This window comes from Oreochromis aureus, linkage group 11 (assembly GCF_013358895.1).
Source record: "Oreochromis aureus strain Israel breed Guangdong linkage group 11, ZZ_aureus, whole genome shotgun sequence".
Taxonomy (NCBI): Eukaryota; Metazoa; Chordata; class Actinopteri; order Cichliformes; family Cichlidae; genus Oreochromis; species Oreochromis aureus.
Genome location: NC_052952.1, coordinates 2132627 through 2150805, shown reverse-complemented (window position 1 = coordinate 2150805; position 18179 = coordinate 2132627). Strand labels below are relative to the sequence as shown.

Sequence of the window (18179 nt, the reverse complement as noted above, 5' to 3'; positions counted from 1 at the left end):
TCACTGAGAGTGGCTATTTATTTCTCAGTCATGTTGAAAATAAGGTTATGAACATAAAACTCTTCTCTGGTTCCTCTCTTTATAAAGGAGGCTCTTAACTCATTCTCTCCAGTTAGACTAAATGAAACTCTCATCATGCTGGTTAGAGACCTGACCCCTGTTTTAAAGCTCTGCAATGATTTTTAATGGCATCTGTTGTAGGTAATTGCTTTGTACCCATTGCTTGACTTCAGTGCTGCATTTGATGTCACTGACCATAGGCTCAAAGCTCTGGCCGGTATCTCTGACTCGGCACTTCACTGGTTTTCCTCCTGTTTATCTGGAAGTACGTCCTCTGTTGGAGGAAGCAATGTCTCCTCTTACACATGGAGTTCCACATGGCGTAATCCTGGTTCTATTATTATTTTCCCTTTACATGCTTCCTTTAGCCGGTTTCATTCTTTTTGGGGGCATTTCTTATTATTTCTATGCTGATGACATTCAGCTGTATGTGCCTTTTAAATCTCACCAGCTGGATAGGCTCTGAACTTTGACTTGTATATAAAATTTATACCAGGTTTCCGTTTCTTTAATTTGAGGAATATTTCTAAATCGTGAGCTATATTCTCGTCCTCTGAGCTAGACAAAATTGTTCATCCATTTGTGCCATTGCACCTAGATTGTTGCAACGTGCAGATTTTACTTCGGATGCTTTACACGTCTTTATCCAGGCAGCAGAGAAAGTCTGTACAACCACAGTTTCAAGGTGACCACTGTGTGTGTTACAATTCAGTGTATGAAAAAGTGTGTAGTATTGTGAATCTCCGTGTTGGACAATGATGGACGGAGAAGTGTTTTAGCTTAAACACTGCACTCAAGAACAAAAAGCTAAATTTTAAAGTTAAAACACGAGACTGCATTTGGATTCAATAAAAAGCCATGAACCAAAACCCTAAAGTTTGGGCGCACAGCAGAGGCCTGCACAGCAGGGGGCCATTAGGAATGTTTGTCTCGTGTGTGTTTCTTACCAGAGTTCATGAACTTCCACAGCTGGTCGACCAGAGCTTCATTACACAGAGCCGAGTCTGTTGTCTTGGTGAATGGTGGATTCTTACAGAGCAGACCCAGGATCTTATGTCTGTAGGTCAAGAACAGAAATACAGATTTAATAATTATACATATCAGTTACTCGTGCTCATTCCTAAAATTCCTGAAACTTGCCTGCTGTAAGTTACGTTCAGGTGTACACTATGCTGAATGGGACACATAAAACAAATGTAGAGGAAGAACTTAAGACTGCATTCCCAGAGGGATGATGGCCATGAAATCAAAAAATTCTGTTTTTAAAAAACATAATTATTAATGGCAAAGTTTCAGCTGGATCAACCCACTAGTTAAGGAAGACATATAATACATACAGACATATATGCATACATATGCTACACTCATTATAATAACACATACTATAGCTCTAAACAAACCAAAAAGTCTCTTTCTCACTTGTGTTAATTTACAGCTTTGCTCTAAACAAAAACTTTGCAGTCACTCTGTTCCCTCTGGAAGCAGAGAAGATTCTGACTGGCTTTTAACGCTGGGAGCTTGTGTTGTTGTCGGGGGGCTAAAGGAACTACAACATCAGATTTTTACAGCTTCTTTTTTATAGAAAACAGTTGATAAAAGTCTCAAAAACAGCAGAAAAAGCATTTTTATGATATGAGACCTTTAAGTAGAAGGAATTCTAAAGGCCTGACTTTCAGACTTTCCCTTTTATTATCACGTCAGGCAAAGCAGCTCCTTCGCTATCTGGACTGACTCAAGGGAATCTCTCATCATATAAACAAATGCAGTCATAATGACAACAAAGTCAGTAGCACACTCAAAGATTTGTATTGGATTAAATGCATGAAGTGAATTTGTTTCAAACATTTTAATGTGACGGTGTGAGAAAAATGAGGTGAGTGTTGTCTGACCTGACATAGTGAACTGGGTCATTCTGAACCATGCTGAGCAGCCACTGCAGCTCCCCTGAACTCCGCTCCACTGCAGGACAAACATTCAAAATTACACATGAATCATATCTGTGCTGAAGGTGTGTCAACAACAATAAAAATCTGCAGCAATGCAACATTCAGTCAAATTTGCATTACTCAACAGTGTGGCCTTTACCATGCCTCTGCATTACGTTCTTGTCCTTTGGTGCAATAAAAATAAAGGTCCATATTTGCACTCCTCGAAAGTTGTAGATCTTACTTGACTGAGAAGTCTTAAATGATTTTGTTTTTCACTATGAGCAATGGCCCAGGGTGTTATAAAGAGGAACAGTCAATTCTTTTTTTATTCATATACAACCAATTCACAAAAACACTCAAGGCACCTTAAAAGGTGAAAATCCTACAATATTAGAGAGAAAACCTTAAACTAGCAGATGATCCACTACGAACAAATACGTCTGAGAGAACCAGGCTGATCTGGACCAATCAGCTGTGTTATTGTTCTGTTCCTATAAATGTGACGTTGATCAGGATGTAAAGAAACCCTGGTCATTTTATAGACCTAAGCATTCTTACAGCTTTAGTAGAAATGCTGACAGTGGACCGCAAGTATCATACTGGTGCTGCCAAATGATTGGTTGCCCCCCAGCAAACGTGTATTATTCCTCCTACCTCTAGTGTAGTCCACCAGAGCTTCCAGTGCAGCGATGCGAACGTCGACAAAGTGTCCGTACTGAGCGTAGGACTTAAAGAGTGACGGGTCACTTGGTATGTGGCCGTTCTTCTGAAGCTGACGGATCGCTCTCAGACAGCTAGAGACGAGGCAAAGTCAGAGAAAAGGAGTGTGATAAGTACACGATTGAAGGTGATGCAACATTAACAGAGAGGATACAAGCTTCTCTGCATCTAAGTAACGTCAAAATGCTCTTTTCTTTTTTACACTGAAGTTGGACTGCTTTGTGTCAGACACATGAGAACTATTCAGGCATGTAAAGATGAATAATAACACGCTTTTCTGACATCCCCGCATGGTCTTGTTCTTTTTGCAGAGGGCTAATGTCACCGAAGCAAAAACATTAAAAAGTATGTTCCACATTCAAGTTAAATGTTAAAATAAACATTTCAGTTTATGGGGAAAAAGCTGTGTTTTGTATTTTTCACTAACAACTTTGTAGCGCTGAAACACAAAGACACACTCAGCATGGTACCTGACAGTGATGGTGTTTCGGAAGCTTGGCAGCAACTTCTCCATATTTAGGAATCGTGTGATCTCCTCCAAGATGAGACGGACATCGGCGTTTAAATTGTCCACCGTGCGCACTTCATTGTTGATGCTGATGGCGGGAGTCAGGGAGTTGGTCAGGGCCTTGATCAGATCTGCTCGGTAGTAGTTATCGGAAAACTGAAGAGGAGTGAAAGGATGGGAAAAAGGAGAATGATGGAGGACGTTTATGGATGCTTTACAATGTGGATACAAGTTTACAAGTTTTTGGAGGGGTTTGTGAGAGTCTCGCGTGATTAAATCACAGCAGGGATGCACCAAAAACGTACTGTTCAAATTCAAATGTAGCTGCTAATCATGCTAATCATCTGTCTACAGTTTTGTTCTTTATCATGTTTTTTTCTAGGTGGATCTTTGACAAAAATACTGACCTCTTTATCTGTTCATATGTCGATAATAGTCAACAGTTCGTTATTACATTTGGCTCGTCATGAAAAACCCAAAAATGGTCATCTCACAGCAGACACAACAGATGTACCAGACTTAGCTAGCTCCTCGTTTACATCTGTGGCTCCTCGTTAAGCACGCTCACTCAACCACTCAGCAGCTGAGAATGCAAACAAAGAGTAAACACATCACTATGATAGAATTTACCTTGTTTTTCCTGTTGTCATTATACTTGATCAGATCGAGTATAAAGTTGAGGACGTCTTTGGGACAGAGGTTCTGCACATCTCGGAGTAACGCCATGGCAACCGGCATTGTCTGGCATGAGAAACACAAAACAGGCGTCATGATAGCTTCATACTTGATGGGCTGTTCTATTGAAATCTGGAATGGCATGTTAGGAAACGGCTCCTCTTTATAGTGGCTCACAAAAAATTATATTTCTAATCAAGTTCTGCTGTTGTAGTTCAACACGATGGAAGATGAAGATATTGATATGGAAACTGTTCATGACAGTCAGGCCTTCATTCATCATCACCTCAATCACCTTCTACACCTGGTAAATACACACACACACACACACACACACACACACACACACACACACACACACACACACACACACAGACACACACACACACACACACACACACACAGACAGACACACACACACACACAGTCAGACAGACAGACAGACACACACACACACACAGACACACACAACATTACACACAAACACAGTTGGTAGACAGACAGACACACACCATTATTTGCTTTGAACAAAAACATTCATTTGCTGCATTTGGTCACATGAACATGATAAGAACCCTTTCATTTGTTCTTTATTTGAGACAAATGTGTTTAACATTAAAACTAGGGGTGGGTTTTAATAATCGATTCATCGATTAAAATCGATTCTGGCTTGGATAACGTGAAATCGATTCATTAAAATCCCGAATCGATTTTTTAATATAAATTTATTTTGCCCGAAACGCCAGAATCTCAGGTGAAACCTCACAAAATTTCAACAACCACCAAACAGCCAAAACAGTAAATGAGAGCAGGTACACGGATTCTGCACAAAGACGTAAACACACAGCACGGACCCGCGGATCAGAATCAGTGAGATGTCGCCTTTCTCACCCGACGGGCGCTGCAGCTTTAAGCGGCTGTGCGCGCCCCGCCGCGAGACGGCAATCACTTTTGGCACAACAACTGCACGGACACGGTCGGGCTGAAAGCCGACAGCTCGCTGATTCTGATGTTTCATGGTCCGCGCTCTGTGTTCACGCCCTTTTGCGCTGATTCTAAAGCTGTTAGTTTGATCTTTCTCCAAACAATATTGACTGAACCAGCAGCAAAGAAGATCCAAACTACGCTTCACATAAACATCGTCATGAATTCACTCTGACTTTTACTGTTTTGCTTCCACCACGATAAAAATCACACTTCATGCACAGCTCTCTCTCTCTCTCTCTCTCTGTACTTCCCGTCTAAAAATCTGTTTTCTGCATTATTCGCTTGCTTGTTACGCACAAGTCTACCGTTGTTTACAGCGCTGTCAGCCGCTGTTTTTTTTCCTTTTACATACTTCCGAAAAGAAAACCTAATTTCTGCCGTTCAATACTGAACAAATTTAAACTTTTTAAAATTATGCAAAACGCTTAGTGTCTCTAATAAAACCGCTGTAACGTCAGAGGTAACGTTCATATGTTGATTAATGGTTTTCTTTTGTTTTTGATGTACTGCAAAATATTTTTATAAAATCCCAGGCCAGGAAAACCACCTTCATGTTTTTCTGTGTTTTATCTTCAGCTACTTTGACACAAAGGCGTCTGCTGTGACGCTCACACCTTTGATAAAGTCTTGCATGTGTCAGCTTCTTTTTTATAGATACAAAAATATGTAAATGTACTGATCTGAATTATAATATTTCTGACTGTCAAAATTTCCCAGATTCAAATTTAATTTAATTGAATGGAATGGAATCGAATTAAATCGAATCGTGGATCGAATCGATTCGGGACCTTGTGAATCGGAAACGAATCGATTCTAGAAATCAGTGACGATACCCAGCCCTAATTAAAACTATAAAACTCATAAACTAAAAAGGATTTTATAATAATATTTATTCTTATAAAGAGCTTCACTCTGGTTTATCCAGGCAACAGTTTATCTATGAGTACGAGTGCCATTTCTAAAACACATGCCAGTGTTTTTACATATGCAGTCACATTTGGAGAATTTGTGCCACACACAGTGTATCTCGACATGGCGAACTGCTGCTCAGTCACCTGGCTGTGGTTGTTGCTTTTGCCATAGTCCATTGTTTATTGTTAGTACCCGCCACAATAATTTCTTTGTAGTTTTACTGATACACTTAACATATTTGAGTTATTTATACCTGCCCTGTGCATGTTTCATTTACAAAGCCTACAGGATAGAGAGCATATTTATGTTTTCATCTTCAGTGCAATACATTTATCTTCTTCTTCACAAAGTATCCAATTAAGTCATTACGACTGACCACATGACCACTGAAATCAAAAGAAGGCTGCTTCTTCCATCTGCAGTCATGCGTATTTGGTGGTATGGCTCTGATTTGGCACACTGGCTTACCCTTACTCATGTGTACATGGAAATCCAGAGAAGGCGTAAAATAGAAGCTGCGGTTGAGGTGGGTTGCAAAGCAGCTTACAGATGAAAGCGACTGTGAGAAGGCTAAAGTGGATTAAGTAGGATACCTACATTAGATTTGCCAGTTAGCTGACACTCTTTTACACACCTGACTGTGAATTCATAGTCTGCAAGTTACTAACGCTGTGCTTGAGACAACAAAGACTAATTGTTCAGAGCAGTTATTTAAAATCTCATGATGTGACAGCACTTATCGTAAGATAAAGCTTCAAGCTTTATAATCAGACCATTTAGCTCTGCTTCTTCGCTGTACCTTTTGGAGGAAGTAGCTCTGGAAGTTGATGAAGTTGTTGGTCTTGACGATATTGGGGCAGCTCTTGCAGCAGAACATTCTGGTGAACAGGGACTTCATAGCTGGTGGACCCTGCCATGTGCTCACCATGGCATTGGCTATCTGTAAGAATCACACCGTAACAAAACAAACCACAAGTTACTTTATTACACTTAAACGCCTGATTGTGGAGAACTGCATTCATCAGCTCCCCTCTGTCTGCTGTCGTCACAGTAAAACAACAAAGAGAAAAACGAAACATTTGAGATTCCAGCAGGGAATGAGGAATGTACGGCAAAGAATAATAGCTACAGGAGGAATTTGAGAAACACTCCAAGGCACACGAATGACAAGTGAAAAATGTTCTAGCTTGTATAACAATGCTTTGTCTGTCTGTTGCACTTCGTGTGGTGAGAGCTGAGCTACAAAGTAAACAGCAAATGTACACACGAACAGCACATGTGGTTTCCACAGGTATGAAGACCAGCGGCCCCAGCGGTCTATACGCTCCAACAGGATATTGGGGAATTTATGTTAATGTGGTAAAATGAGGGCAAGGGTCACTCATGCAGGATGTTGTCATTTGGTTAGCTGAATAAGGGGGAGGTGGGCTGTCGGCTGTGTGGATGCATTCATGGACTGTATCACTGTGTTTGAAGCGTGCTTCCCACATTTTCTACCAACAACACACAACTGATCCCGACCAATCGCAATGCAGCCAAGTCCATCAGAGGAATGTAAAGCCTGCCCCACTACAATCTGTGGTCAGTGTGAGTGTGGATGCCTGAGTGTGCGTGAGCTTTGTGTATACCAAAAGCCATTATCACAGAGTCTGCTGGGGGCTCTGTGGCCAAACGAGCTAATGAAAGAAGTGAAGTGCTGCCATTTCATCCTCCACTCATGCTGTGAAAATATTGGTTCAGGTGGAACCTGAAGGATGGAAATCCAGTGGGGTGAAAGTTAGAACAGACCAAATCCAGAGAATAGAGAATTTCCTGGAGCCACAGAATTATTCAGTCAACTGAGCTGAAGTGCAGCAACATTTAAAGTGGTGGGTGGCCTCGCTAGCTTGGAAACGATGGGTTGTACTCCTGCTGCAGCTCTTTTGCAATCCGGTTGTTTAGTGATGACGCGACGAATCCTACTCCCGGGCCTAAAGTAGTCTGCGTTTAATATGGCTTTTGTGTTGTTAACATGTTTAATGCTTTGTATTTTCTTCTATTTAATCTCAAAAAGCTCCTAAAAACAGTCAGTGATCACCGTTGACCTCCCTCGGCTTTTATTACCGCTAATCATTTATTTAAGCTCAGTTTTTAAAACCTTACGATGTAACTACAGCACAGCCCATGCAGCAGTATATGAATAACTAACCTCGTATTGTGGATGGATTATCTCAGTTGTTCTCCTGGCTGAAGTTTAGTCCTTTTACAGCATCCTGCCATGCGATTACATTTGTTCCTGACCACCGAGAACACTCACGTTAACTTTTATCGAGTGGGAAAAAAAAGTTAGCTTGTTTATATTATGCTAACATAGCTGTGTCGCTAGCGATCACGTAGCACATCATTATATACCAGCTAGCCAAACTTCAGTAACCCTACAAACGTCACTGCTGTTTAGTTTTCTGTCTTCATTTATGTTGGAAGTGATAGCAGAGCTGTACGTTTGAATTTGTTTCTAAACCCCCGCAGTCAGGACATGCTATATTGTATTTAGATGGAAGCTAGCGAGCTAACTTCCTGCTAACTTCTAACTCCGTTAAATGTCATAAATTCCGTTTTCATGGATGCCTGGATGTTAAACTCAATTGTTACACCTGGTAGAGCAGAACGCTGATCATTTTATTAAAGATGAAAGACTTTAGACAGTTTTTCAACTCTCAGTAATGCCACAGTGATCGTTTGATATATGGGCCTGCAGCGGAGTTTAGGCCCAGACACGGCTAGTGACGTCAGACTGAACAACCGGATAGTTACAGGGCTCGCAAAATCGCTAGCCCGACGTCCCGGGGCTAGCGATTTTTCCAGTCGGGCTACCAAAATCAGCCCTGCCCGTCGGGCTATCATAGGAAGGGAAAATATATGTCAATGCCTTTGCTTTCTTTCGAAAATGTAGCTGAGTAATTATGCCATTGGCATCGATGAGCCTCTGCCAATATGTGAGATATTGAAATTGCGTTTGAATTTGCGCTTGTTTTTTGCTTTCACTTTCACTTTGCGATCGTACGAACGGTATGTAGAGAGCGGCAGCACTGATTGGTGAGTGACGATTAATTGCGCACCAATTCCTCTGACATTGTCTTATCACTCATTAGCTTACTATTCAAACGTGACAAGTGAAATCTCCCACAGCAAGCTTAAACATGTGAGAGGTTGGTCTGTGAAGGTTCTCAGTCATCCAGGTCATCATAGCACTGAAAACATGCGGTTATCCTAACTGGGCGTTCATAAAGTCAGCAAAGAGGCACAGAAAAGAAGATCAGACACCAGCGAGGGAGGATAAGAAAGACAGACGCAACAACGTTGTCATCCCCTATGTAGCCGGTGTATCAGAGAAACTCAGAGAGTTTTCTCCAAGCACGACATCCCAGTGTACTTCAGACCCAGCAACACACTCAGACACAAACTGGTTCACCCGAACGACAAAACTCCAAAACACAGACTTAACAACGTGGTGTATGCTGTACAGTGCAGCGAGGAATGCCCAGACCTCTACATTGGAGAGACCAAACAGCCACTTCACAAGCGCATGGCACAGCATAGAAGAGCCACCTCCACAGGACAAGACTCAGCAGTCCATCTGCATCTTAAGGATAAAGGTCACTCTTTCGAGGATGCCAATGTTCACATATTGGACAGAGAGGACAGATGGTTTGAAAGAGGAGTGAAAGAGGCCATCTATGTCCACTGTGAGCGACCATCTTTGAACAGAGGTGGTGGTTTACTTACACCAACTGTCTGCCATCTATAATCCAGTTTTGAGTTCCTCCCCAGACGACTTAACGCCCACTCACATCCTGGGCCATCTGACCTCAGGAATTCACATGACAAGGTCTTTCACAATGGGCTCACCAAACCTTGGCCGATTAGGTCCCACACCCACTTTCACACCTTGGCGCATGTGATTAGAGGATCACCAGGGGTCCTTTGTCCCTCTTTGGGGGATACTCCCACTGGGTTTAAATCTGGGACTCTCGGCCATTTGACCTTAGATCTGAAGAAGCTTCTCGGATGAGAGGTGAAACGTCTTCAAGCAACTTAAAGAAGTCCAGACGCTTTTCTTTGCAAATTCCTTTGACCATGTGAGAGGTTGATTGCGCAGAGAATCGCTGACCGTTATGTAAGTACGTGTGTAAAAGCAGCAGGATTTACGCTGGTATTTTAGTTCTGCTGAGCCAAATAAGACAGGTCAGGGTGAAGAAGTGACAGCCAAATAAAAGCCGACCACAAAACGGAAAACTTATTACAAATCAGACTACGAGGCAAAAAGAAGGCGCAGCTTTTTTGGTTTCATGGACAAAAGAATTTATGTGGCTGGAATATGACGAGCTAAATAACATCATGTTCTGCCAGGTGTGTCGTGAGTTTCATTTCATTTGAGTCGACAAGCGCCTTTGTAACTGGGACCAGTAATTTTAAGAAAGACCCCATCAGAACCCATGAGAAGTGCAAGAAATGCATTATTGCCCAGTCTGCAATATCTTTCCCAGAACAAACAGCAATTGCAAAAAACATACTAAAAATAAACCAAGAACAAGAAGAAGTCCTGAAAAATCTTTCAAAAGCGTACTGTGTTGCAAAGAGTGAACTACCATTGTCAAAATTTAGCAGTCTATGCAAACTTCAAAAAGCAAATGGCCTCGATCTTGGTTCCCCTTACCTCTTACCCTTGACTTCAGTGGAAATTTCAGATTCAGGATCTGACACAGACTGATTCATGTTCTACACAGTTCTTACAAGTTCATAGAAATTTCTGTTCAATGAGAACCAAATATTTGAGTTGATGATTGTGATTTTTATACAGTTGTTGTGATTTGTATTTTAACAACTTTCTGATTAATTTTTGTTTCCGTTACAATATTATACTTTGATGTATAATATTGTAAAGGAAACAAAACATTAAAAAATTGCTCTCTTTTTTATTCGGGCTACTTAAATTTATTTTGGGCTACCAAAAACTGAAGAGTGCCTGCCCGAAGGGCTACCAGGGATTTTGAAATTTTGCGAGCCCTGAGTTACAATCAGTTACATTTTTTCTTAGTACTAATATACTAAGTGACCACTGACGTAAATGCAGAAGAACTAGAGGAAAGGCAAAAGAAAAGCAGAGTCACACTGTGAAGCTATAGGCCTAAACTGTTCGTTCCTATGTGGATCCTTCAATCAGTCCTCCCAAAACTTTATTCTTAAAACTTTCTCACCTGTTAACACATTTTCTTTCATACTACTCCCAGAACACCACCCTCCAGTTTCTGTCTGCTGCTAACAATGAGCCATTTCAAATAGTGACACATGGAGCCAAACTCAGCATGACCACATCGCTTTGCCATATTAACAACATTACAGGCAATTTATGCTTGCCGTTGTTATTCTGGCTGATGCCGATGACCACCAAAAGTGATGTCATGACTGCTGGCACATAGTGTTGTGTACATTAGTGTTGCTTCAGTCTGTAGTTGTGTAACCTGGCTCATTCCTTGTGCTCGGTTTAGCAGGCCTCTCACTAAGTCTGCGGCAGTCTGTGACTGTTTGTGTCCTGTCTCTTCTGTAGTGTGGTGAAGAGGTGGCGTAGCTTTATTGTAACCTCTAACAGATTCAAGGAGGCTAAACTAGAGCCTGACTGATATGTAAGCCCATATTAGCCATTTGCTAATATCGGTTTTGGCATTTATGATGGCTGATAAATAATAAAGAGTCAGGAGAAACACCATTCAACCATGTTAGACTGTTGATGCTAGACGCTTTGTCCACAAGAGGGCGCTTTGACACTCCCTGCTGACAGCTCTCTGCCGCAGCTTAAATGATGAATCCACAACTTGTTGTGAGATTAAAAAACCAACGCTGCACATCAGCAACTCTGTAACTGGAGTCATTAAGGTGGAAAGCCCTTCTGTTTGAAGTTACTTTGAAGTTTTAAACTCCAGGTGAAATCACAAACACACTAACAAGAAGGGTTAGAAAACGTGGCTGCGCTGGTTCCTCATGACCTGAGCTAAAGTGCTGCTATTCACCATCTGATTTTAGACGGTGTAAGAAGGGCGCACCTCTTTCCTCAGAGCCGCTGACAGGACCAAACAGCGCTAACTTAATCTCACTGGACCATGGAGCTCAGGTGGATGCTGACAGATGAGGGAAGACTAATTAACAGTCGGATGGATGTTTTGGAGTGACTTGCCATCGTCTCTATGGTTGTAGCTTACATATTGTGGAAGAAGCTGTACCACAGATCCTTTGGGTTGCCCTTCAAAACCTTTTCATTATGCTGGTATTGAATCACACACCAACACAGTGACACGTACCTTAGCCAAACAGAAGCACGCTTGCATGCGAACTTTGTAGAAACACTGTTCCTGCTCGAGGATGTCAGTCAGAGCCAGCCTGGAGGCAGGAGTTGGGAATTTTTCAAGTGCTGAGATGGCCTCCTCCTAACAGAGAGATCATTGTTCAGCCAGGCTTTACACATAACAGTTTAAAAAAGAAAAAGATGAAAAAATTGCAGTAGTACGAACACTAACTTTAACTATGCTAATGTTGCAGTTTTTGTAGCTGCAGAACTAAGCAGAAAATATGGCAAAAGCACATAAAACCGACATTTAAATGAAAGATTGTCCAAACACTTCAAGTTCATAAACGACACCTGCAACCCATATCCTGGTTGTGGCCTCAAAAAAAGAGCTACATTTCTCCAGAGGGACAGTTGTAATTTATGCCAGAGTTGGATTCACAGGCAAAGAAGTCAGGAACGAAACCATCAGTACAGACTATAGGACGTGTGACAGCAAGCAAGGATCAGAGGCCTCATTCTTTACCACAAAGCAACGTGCAAATGACTTTTTCTGCATAAATATGTCTTCAAGAAACAAAACCCAGAAAGGTTGAGCTCTGTTGCATGGAGAGAGAAGATTCATTACAGAGCAACATGGTTCTGGACGGTGCCTTGATGCTACAGGAACTAGAGAACTTGACCATGTGACCATCACCATGGAGGAAAAATATCAGGCCTATCTGATTGTTGTTTTTCATTTCATCTGTCTGCAGAGGCAGCGCATGTGTGTGAGGAAGTGCACTCACAGTGAAAGCAGCGTGGCTGTAAATAACAGCAGAGCAGTAAAGACTCTCTCCGACACACTGACAAGGACACGAGTGCAAGCAAATGTTGTGACAAATAAACACTTTTTTAAAAAAAAATTGATGCATCTTGGTCCAAGTGACACTGTTTAATATGCTTAAGTTTTGTCTGACGGTACATATAAAGAATTATTCACAGTCTCTTCCTCAGACTGATGAATAAAGTCTAAATACTGAGACACTGGGCACTCGCTATCTGTTAGATACAGTAATAAAATAATGTTCCACTGCACTGGTGTCATAGTGGAAGTGGAAAAAGCTGCACATCTGCATCACTGTGCAGCAGAATGAAGACAAAGAACATTAGTGAGCTGTGATTTTAGCAAATAAAGGCATTCTTTATCAAAACGAAGAATTTTGGAAATGACAACTAATTTGAACTACGGCCTCATGTAACACACATCACAGGGGTCTGCTCTTTAAGGCCTGTGTGGAGCCCTGCATGCTTAGTGTTACCCCACCTGTGCAACCACGTCCCTCTCATAGCGCAGCTGATACTGCCACATGAAGTCAGCCTGCTCAAACTCCACCTTCCTCAGGATGGACATGTCCGGGTCGATTCGGATCCACAGGAGGGGAGAGTCAGCACTGCAGAGGAATGAACAGACACAGACACCATGCACCGTATATGTTAGACAGATGTATGCATTAACATGGCAAAACAATACTCTTAGTCACATAGCAGCGATGCATCACAGCAGTAATGTCTTACTCCATTGCAGATAAATCCATGTCAACTTCCTCTCCATTCATCAGAGGGATCTTCTTTTTCTTGTTTCTGCAAAAAGAAATTAAATCAGTGACCCGACACCAAACACTCCCAGCCTGACATGACAGACGCTCTCGCTGAGGAGAGAAACAAAGAAACAGAACAAAGATTGGAAACATTCATATATATTAGGAGGAAACAGTGAAGCCACAACCTTCTTCTAAACAACATCAAATGTACAGCGCCTCTGAAAAGTATCCACATGCTTCACCTATTCCACATGTTGACCTGTTATTCCAAAATGGATTCAATTAATTCGACCTCAAAATTCTACACACAGTAATGACTAAGTGAATAAAGTTTGTTTAAATTCTTGCAAATTTATTAAAAATAAAACAACAAAAATTGAACACATATATAAGTATTTACAGCCTTTCCAGTGACACTCAGGTGCGTCCTGTTTCTACTGATCAAGAGCCACGTCTCTACAACCTGACTGGAGCCCAACTGTGGTAAATTCAGCTGAGCATGGTTTGGAAAGGCACACAGCACAAAGCAAGCCATGAAATCCTCAGAAGGTACAGAAACAAACAAGGCAGCATTGAATGTTCAAGTCCAATCAGACATGTGTGGCAGAGTGGCCAGACAGACGCCACTCCTTAGTAAAGTCTGCACCCGAAGGACTCTCAGACCATGAGAAGCAAAAATCTCTGGTCTGATGAAACAAAGATTAAATTCATTAGCCTGAATGTTGAGCGAAACCATGCATTGCTCATCATTTGGCCATTACAATCCCTACAGTGAAGCATGGTGGTGGCAGCATCATGTTGTGCCGATGCTTCTTGGCAGCAGGAACTGGGAAACTAGTCAGGGTCGAGGTAAAGATGAATGCAGCGATGTACAGAGACATCATTAACCTGCTTCAGAGAGCTCTGGTCCTCAGACTGGGGTGAAAGTTCATCTTCTAACACAGGGGTGTCCAACTCCAGGCCTCGAGGGCCGGTGTCCTGCAGGTTTTAGATGTGTCCTTGATCCAACACAGCTGATTTAATTGGCTAAATGACCTCCTCAACATGTCTTGAAGAAGTTCTCCAGAGGCCTGGTAATGAACTAATCATTTGATTCAGGTGTGTTGACCCAGGGTGAGATCTAAAACCTGCAGGACACCGGCCCTCGAGGCCTGGAGTTGCCCACCCCTGTTCTATCAGGACAATTACCCTAAACAAGATCACAAAGGAGGGGCACCCAACCAGAGTCCAGACTTGAAATAGATTACACATTTCTCAAAAATTTGAAAATGGCTGTGCACCATCAAACCTGATGGAGGTTCTGCAAAGAAGAATAGGAGAAACGTGTGCCAACCTTGTAGCATCAAGCACTGGTAATACTTTCTGGATGCACTGTAGCCCGTCTCTCAGTGTATGTAATGCATGATTTTCTGGTGCCATAACAGCATAATGTAACAGTGTCCATTGTAATACATAGGCCGAGCCCGGCAGAGGAGAGTGACGCAGTGTCTGGTACCTTCTGCTCTTTGAGTGGCAGGGAATGTCGTGTTTGAGGCTGTTCTCTTCTATCTGCAGCATGTGGTTGAAGGAGCCGTCCAGCTCTTGTACAGTCACCTTGATAGGACCCTGCAAGGAAACATTCAAACAGAGCAAAGAACAGAGCAAAAAAAAAAAAAGTCATACAATTTAAGCCTGTTAGGTCCTGAGAGAGTGGTATGGCACAGGGCTGTAAGACTCACCACATATTTCTGAGTTCCAGATGATGTGTAGTCCTGACGGATCTCCAGCTCCAGCACGTTCCTCTTTCTGTTGAAGGCAAAACTGCCGAAGAATTTCACCACACCGCTCTGATCTCTGGATATGAAAGGTTAAGACTAAAACCCTCCAAACAGTCGGAGAAGTCAGACCCAGCGGATAAAGACTCATATCATATTTAATGCCAATATTTGAATGTCTTTAATGACTGTAATCAGTTTTACATGATGCTGCTATACGCGTTTCATATTTGGTTATTTTCTTTCTTATTTACCGTTTCCAACACTGTAACCTCCACCATCCCTGCATCTGTCTGCAAACACAGATCTGATTGTGTAAAGGATACACCCACTGTTTGATGAGGGGGCCTATGTCTTTGCCAGAGACGTTGGAGATGGATTTGAGGAAGGCATGAGTGGACAGAAGCATCTGGCTCCACATGTGACTCTGGTACTTCTGAGACGAGGCTGTACTGGCCAGACTCAGGAGCTTGTTGAAAACCTAAACAACAGAAAGTTAATGAGCTAAAAGAGAGAACATGTTTGAAAGTGAAGCCCAACTGAAAATACTGACACACAGACACACACACACACACGAGAAAGAACCCAGCTGTCTCTGACCTGCAACATGAACTCCATGCTGATCCTGTTTTCTATTAGCCTCATCACCAGGTGTGCCTTACACTGGAACATCTTGTAATACTCCCAAGACAGTGTGTGGGGGTGTTTAATGGAGAAGTGAAGGTGGGGAGTTGGACTAAAAAGAAAAGTTCAAAATCCAACAAATGATCTGGAATTTATACTCTGAGTATTATGACTAAACACAAAAACTGCTTACATTTCTTAGAATCTATTATCTTACTTGTCTTTCTCTTTCCCTCCACTGAAGGTGGGGTGCAACAAGACTCCTCCCATTTTCAGCTCATACTCCACAATCTTGTCCAGCTCCTGTGGGGAAAAACAAAACAGCTGAATGTGGGTTGGAAACGGTTAGGTTATGTTTTCTGTACCAGAAAGAGAGATGAGAGATTGATTATCACCACCAACATTATTGGATCTGAGCATGTTTGACGTTCCATCAGGTTAAACAATCAAACCAAAGTCTAAAAATGTAATCAAATGTTTAAAAAAATAAATAAATAACCCAAGAGCACAAATCCCCGTCAAGGAAACTCATTGTCAATTTAGTAACAAGTTGTTTACAGATATAATAAGGCACATTTCTATAGTTTTGTATCTGTACAGCACCACAGTGAACATTAAATCCAACACTCAGTATGTGATTGAAGCTTTAACTGTACTAACTGATGAGGAATCAGCTTTTACAGCCTCCATCAACAGGTTTTCTGAAGGGGAAGATTTATGAAGCGCTCACCTCTTTGATCCAGTGCCGATACTCATTGACTCCAAAGGTCTTCTTCAGGTAGAGGCCGTAGATGTACCCTGAGATTCCTTTCAGCACCCACTCATCAGCCCTGCAGAACAGAGAACATCTCAGGCTGCTTCACTCTAAGCTCACAAATGACAAAACATCCCAACTTTCTTCCAACATTAGTGTGAATGAATCATAGTGCAATTCCTGCATTTAGATACAGCAACAATATTAGTGATAATTCAATTCAGTTTTATTTATATAGCACCAAATCACAACTACAGTCGCCTCAAGGCGCTTTGTATTGTAAGATAAAGACCCCACAGTAATACAGAGAAAACCCCAACAATCATACGACCCCCTGTGAGCAAGTACTTGGCAAAAGTGAGAAGGAAAAACTCCCTTTTAACCAGGCTCAGAGAGGGGGGGCCATCTGCCGTGACCAACTGGGGGTGAGGGATCTTCTTCCATCCTTCCTCCCTCACTGATATGCGCTCTTTCATCATGCCCAAGCATAATAAATCATTTAAGACCACACTTGTTGCTTCTTCACATTGTAATAATAACTTTTACAATCAGGGTACTTCATGGATGGAACCTGGCACCACACACTGCTCTCATTAATTTATCAGCTTGGATTTATTAGCTTGTTAAAAAAGAAAGAGAGACACAATACGCTTATTCAGCCTTGGTGGTTTCTCTGCTTGACACTGAGCTAAGTCCAGTCTGGCACACGCAGCACAGATGATTTCATCACTGTATGTACTGGAGTCAACAGTACGTTGTGTGTTTTCTTAAGTATAACCCTGAGTATGACCCAACATAAAAAGAAAATAAGTATAAGTTTGAATTTCCTTCCTTTCATCCTCGTAGCTGTAAGACACCTTTCTTCAAGAGGACTCCCAAAAACAGCACAACAGACAGTTTCATTCCTCAGAAAGTCTAAGAAGGATCTGTCCAAACTCATCAGCAGCGATACATCAGAAAAGGTCATGTTTTTCCAAAATATATAACCAGCTTAACCAATACGTTTCATGTGCCTTGTATGTCTGATGGGCTTCTTAGCTTAGCCTGTTTTCAATTACAGCCCTCAGTTAACCCCCTGCTCTGATTAATTGCTAGCAGGCCGCCATGCTTTGTTACAATCAAAGAGATCTGACTTTTCGTGAGGTTTTTCCTTACACAACAGCAGCCAGCTAGCCCAACAACATAAGCAGATCAAGGCCCCACATCTGATGTGTGTTTAGAGGTCAGTGAGGAGAAGCAAACGTATGGACGGTGAATGGAAGATGGCCTGTAGGGTAAGGGAGGGACACACAGGGGTTCTTAGACACAGCATGAGGTGCACCTGAGACTGTTAAGGCCCTTCTGACGGGCCTCTT

At 42.0% G+C, this 18179-nt stretch overlaps 1 protein-coding gene across 1 annotated transcript in view; it reads right to left on the bottom strand.

Annotated features, from left to right (window-relative positions):
• taf2 (TAF2 RNA polymerase II, TATA box binding protein (TBP)-associated factor) overlaps window positions 1-18179 on the bottom strand; it is a 41077-nt gene that overhangs the window by 10582 nt on the left and 12316 nt on the right. Inside the window, exons 9-23 of the mRNA XM_031754328.2 lie at window positions 16801-16900; window positions 16288-16373; window positions 16047-16182; window positions 15773-15927; window positions 15411-15525; window positions 15188-15297; window positions 13667-13732; window positions 13416-13542; window positions 12126-12251; window positions 6590-6730; window positions 3847-3957; window positions 3179-3372; window positions 2643-2782; window positions 1950-2019; window positions 1008-1117 (exon numbers count right to left, since the gene is read on the bottom strand). Of these exons, the coding sequence (XP_031610188.1) occupies window positions 1008-1117; window positions 1950-2019; window positions 2643-2782; window positions 3179-3372; window positions 3847-3957; window positions 6590-6730; window positions 12126-12251; window positions 13416-13542; window positions 13667-13732; window positions 15188-15297; window positions 15411-15525; window positions 15773-15927; window positions 16047-16182; window positions 16288-16373; window positions 16801-16900 (1787 nt within the window). The remainder of the gene's footprint in view (window positions 1-1007; window positions 1118-1949; window positions 2020-2642; window positions 2783-3178; window positions 3373-3846; window positions 3958-6589; window positions 6731-12125; window positions 12252-13415; window positions 13543-13666; window positions 13733-15187; window positions 15298-15410; window positions 15526-15772; window positions 15928-16046; window positions 16183-16287; window positions 16374-16800; window positions 16901-18179) is intronic.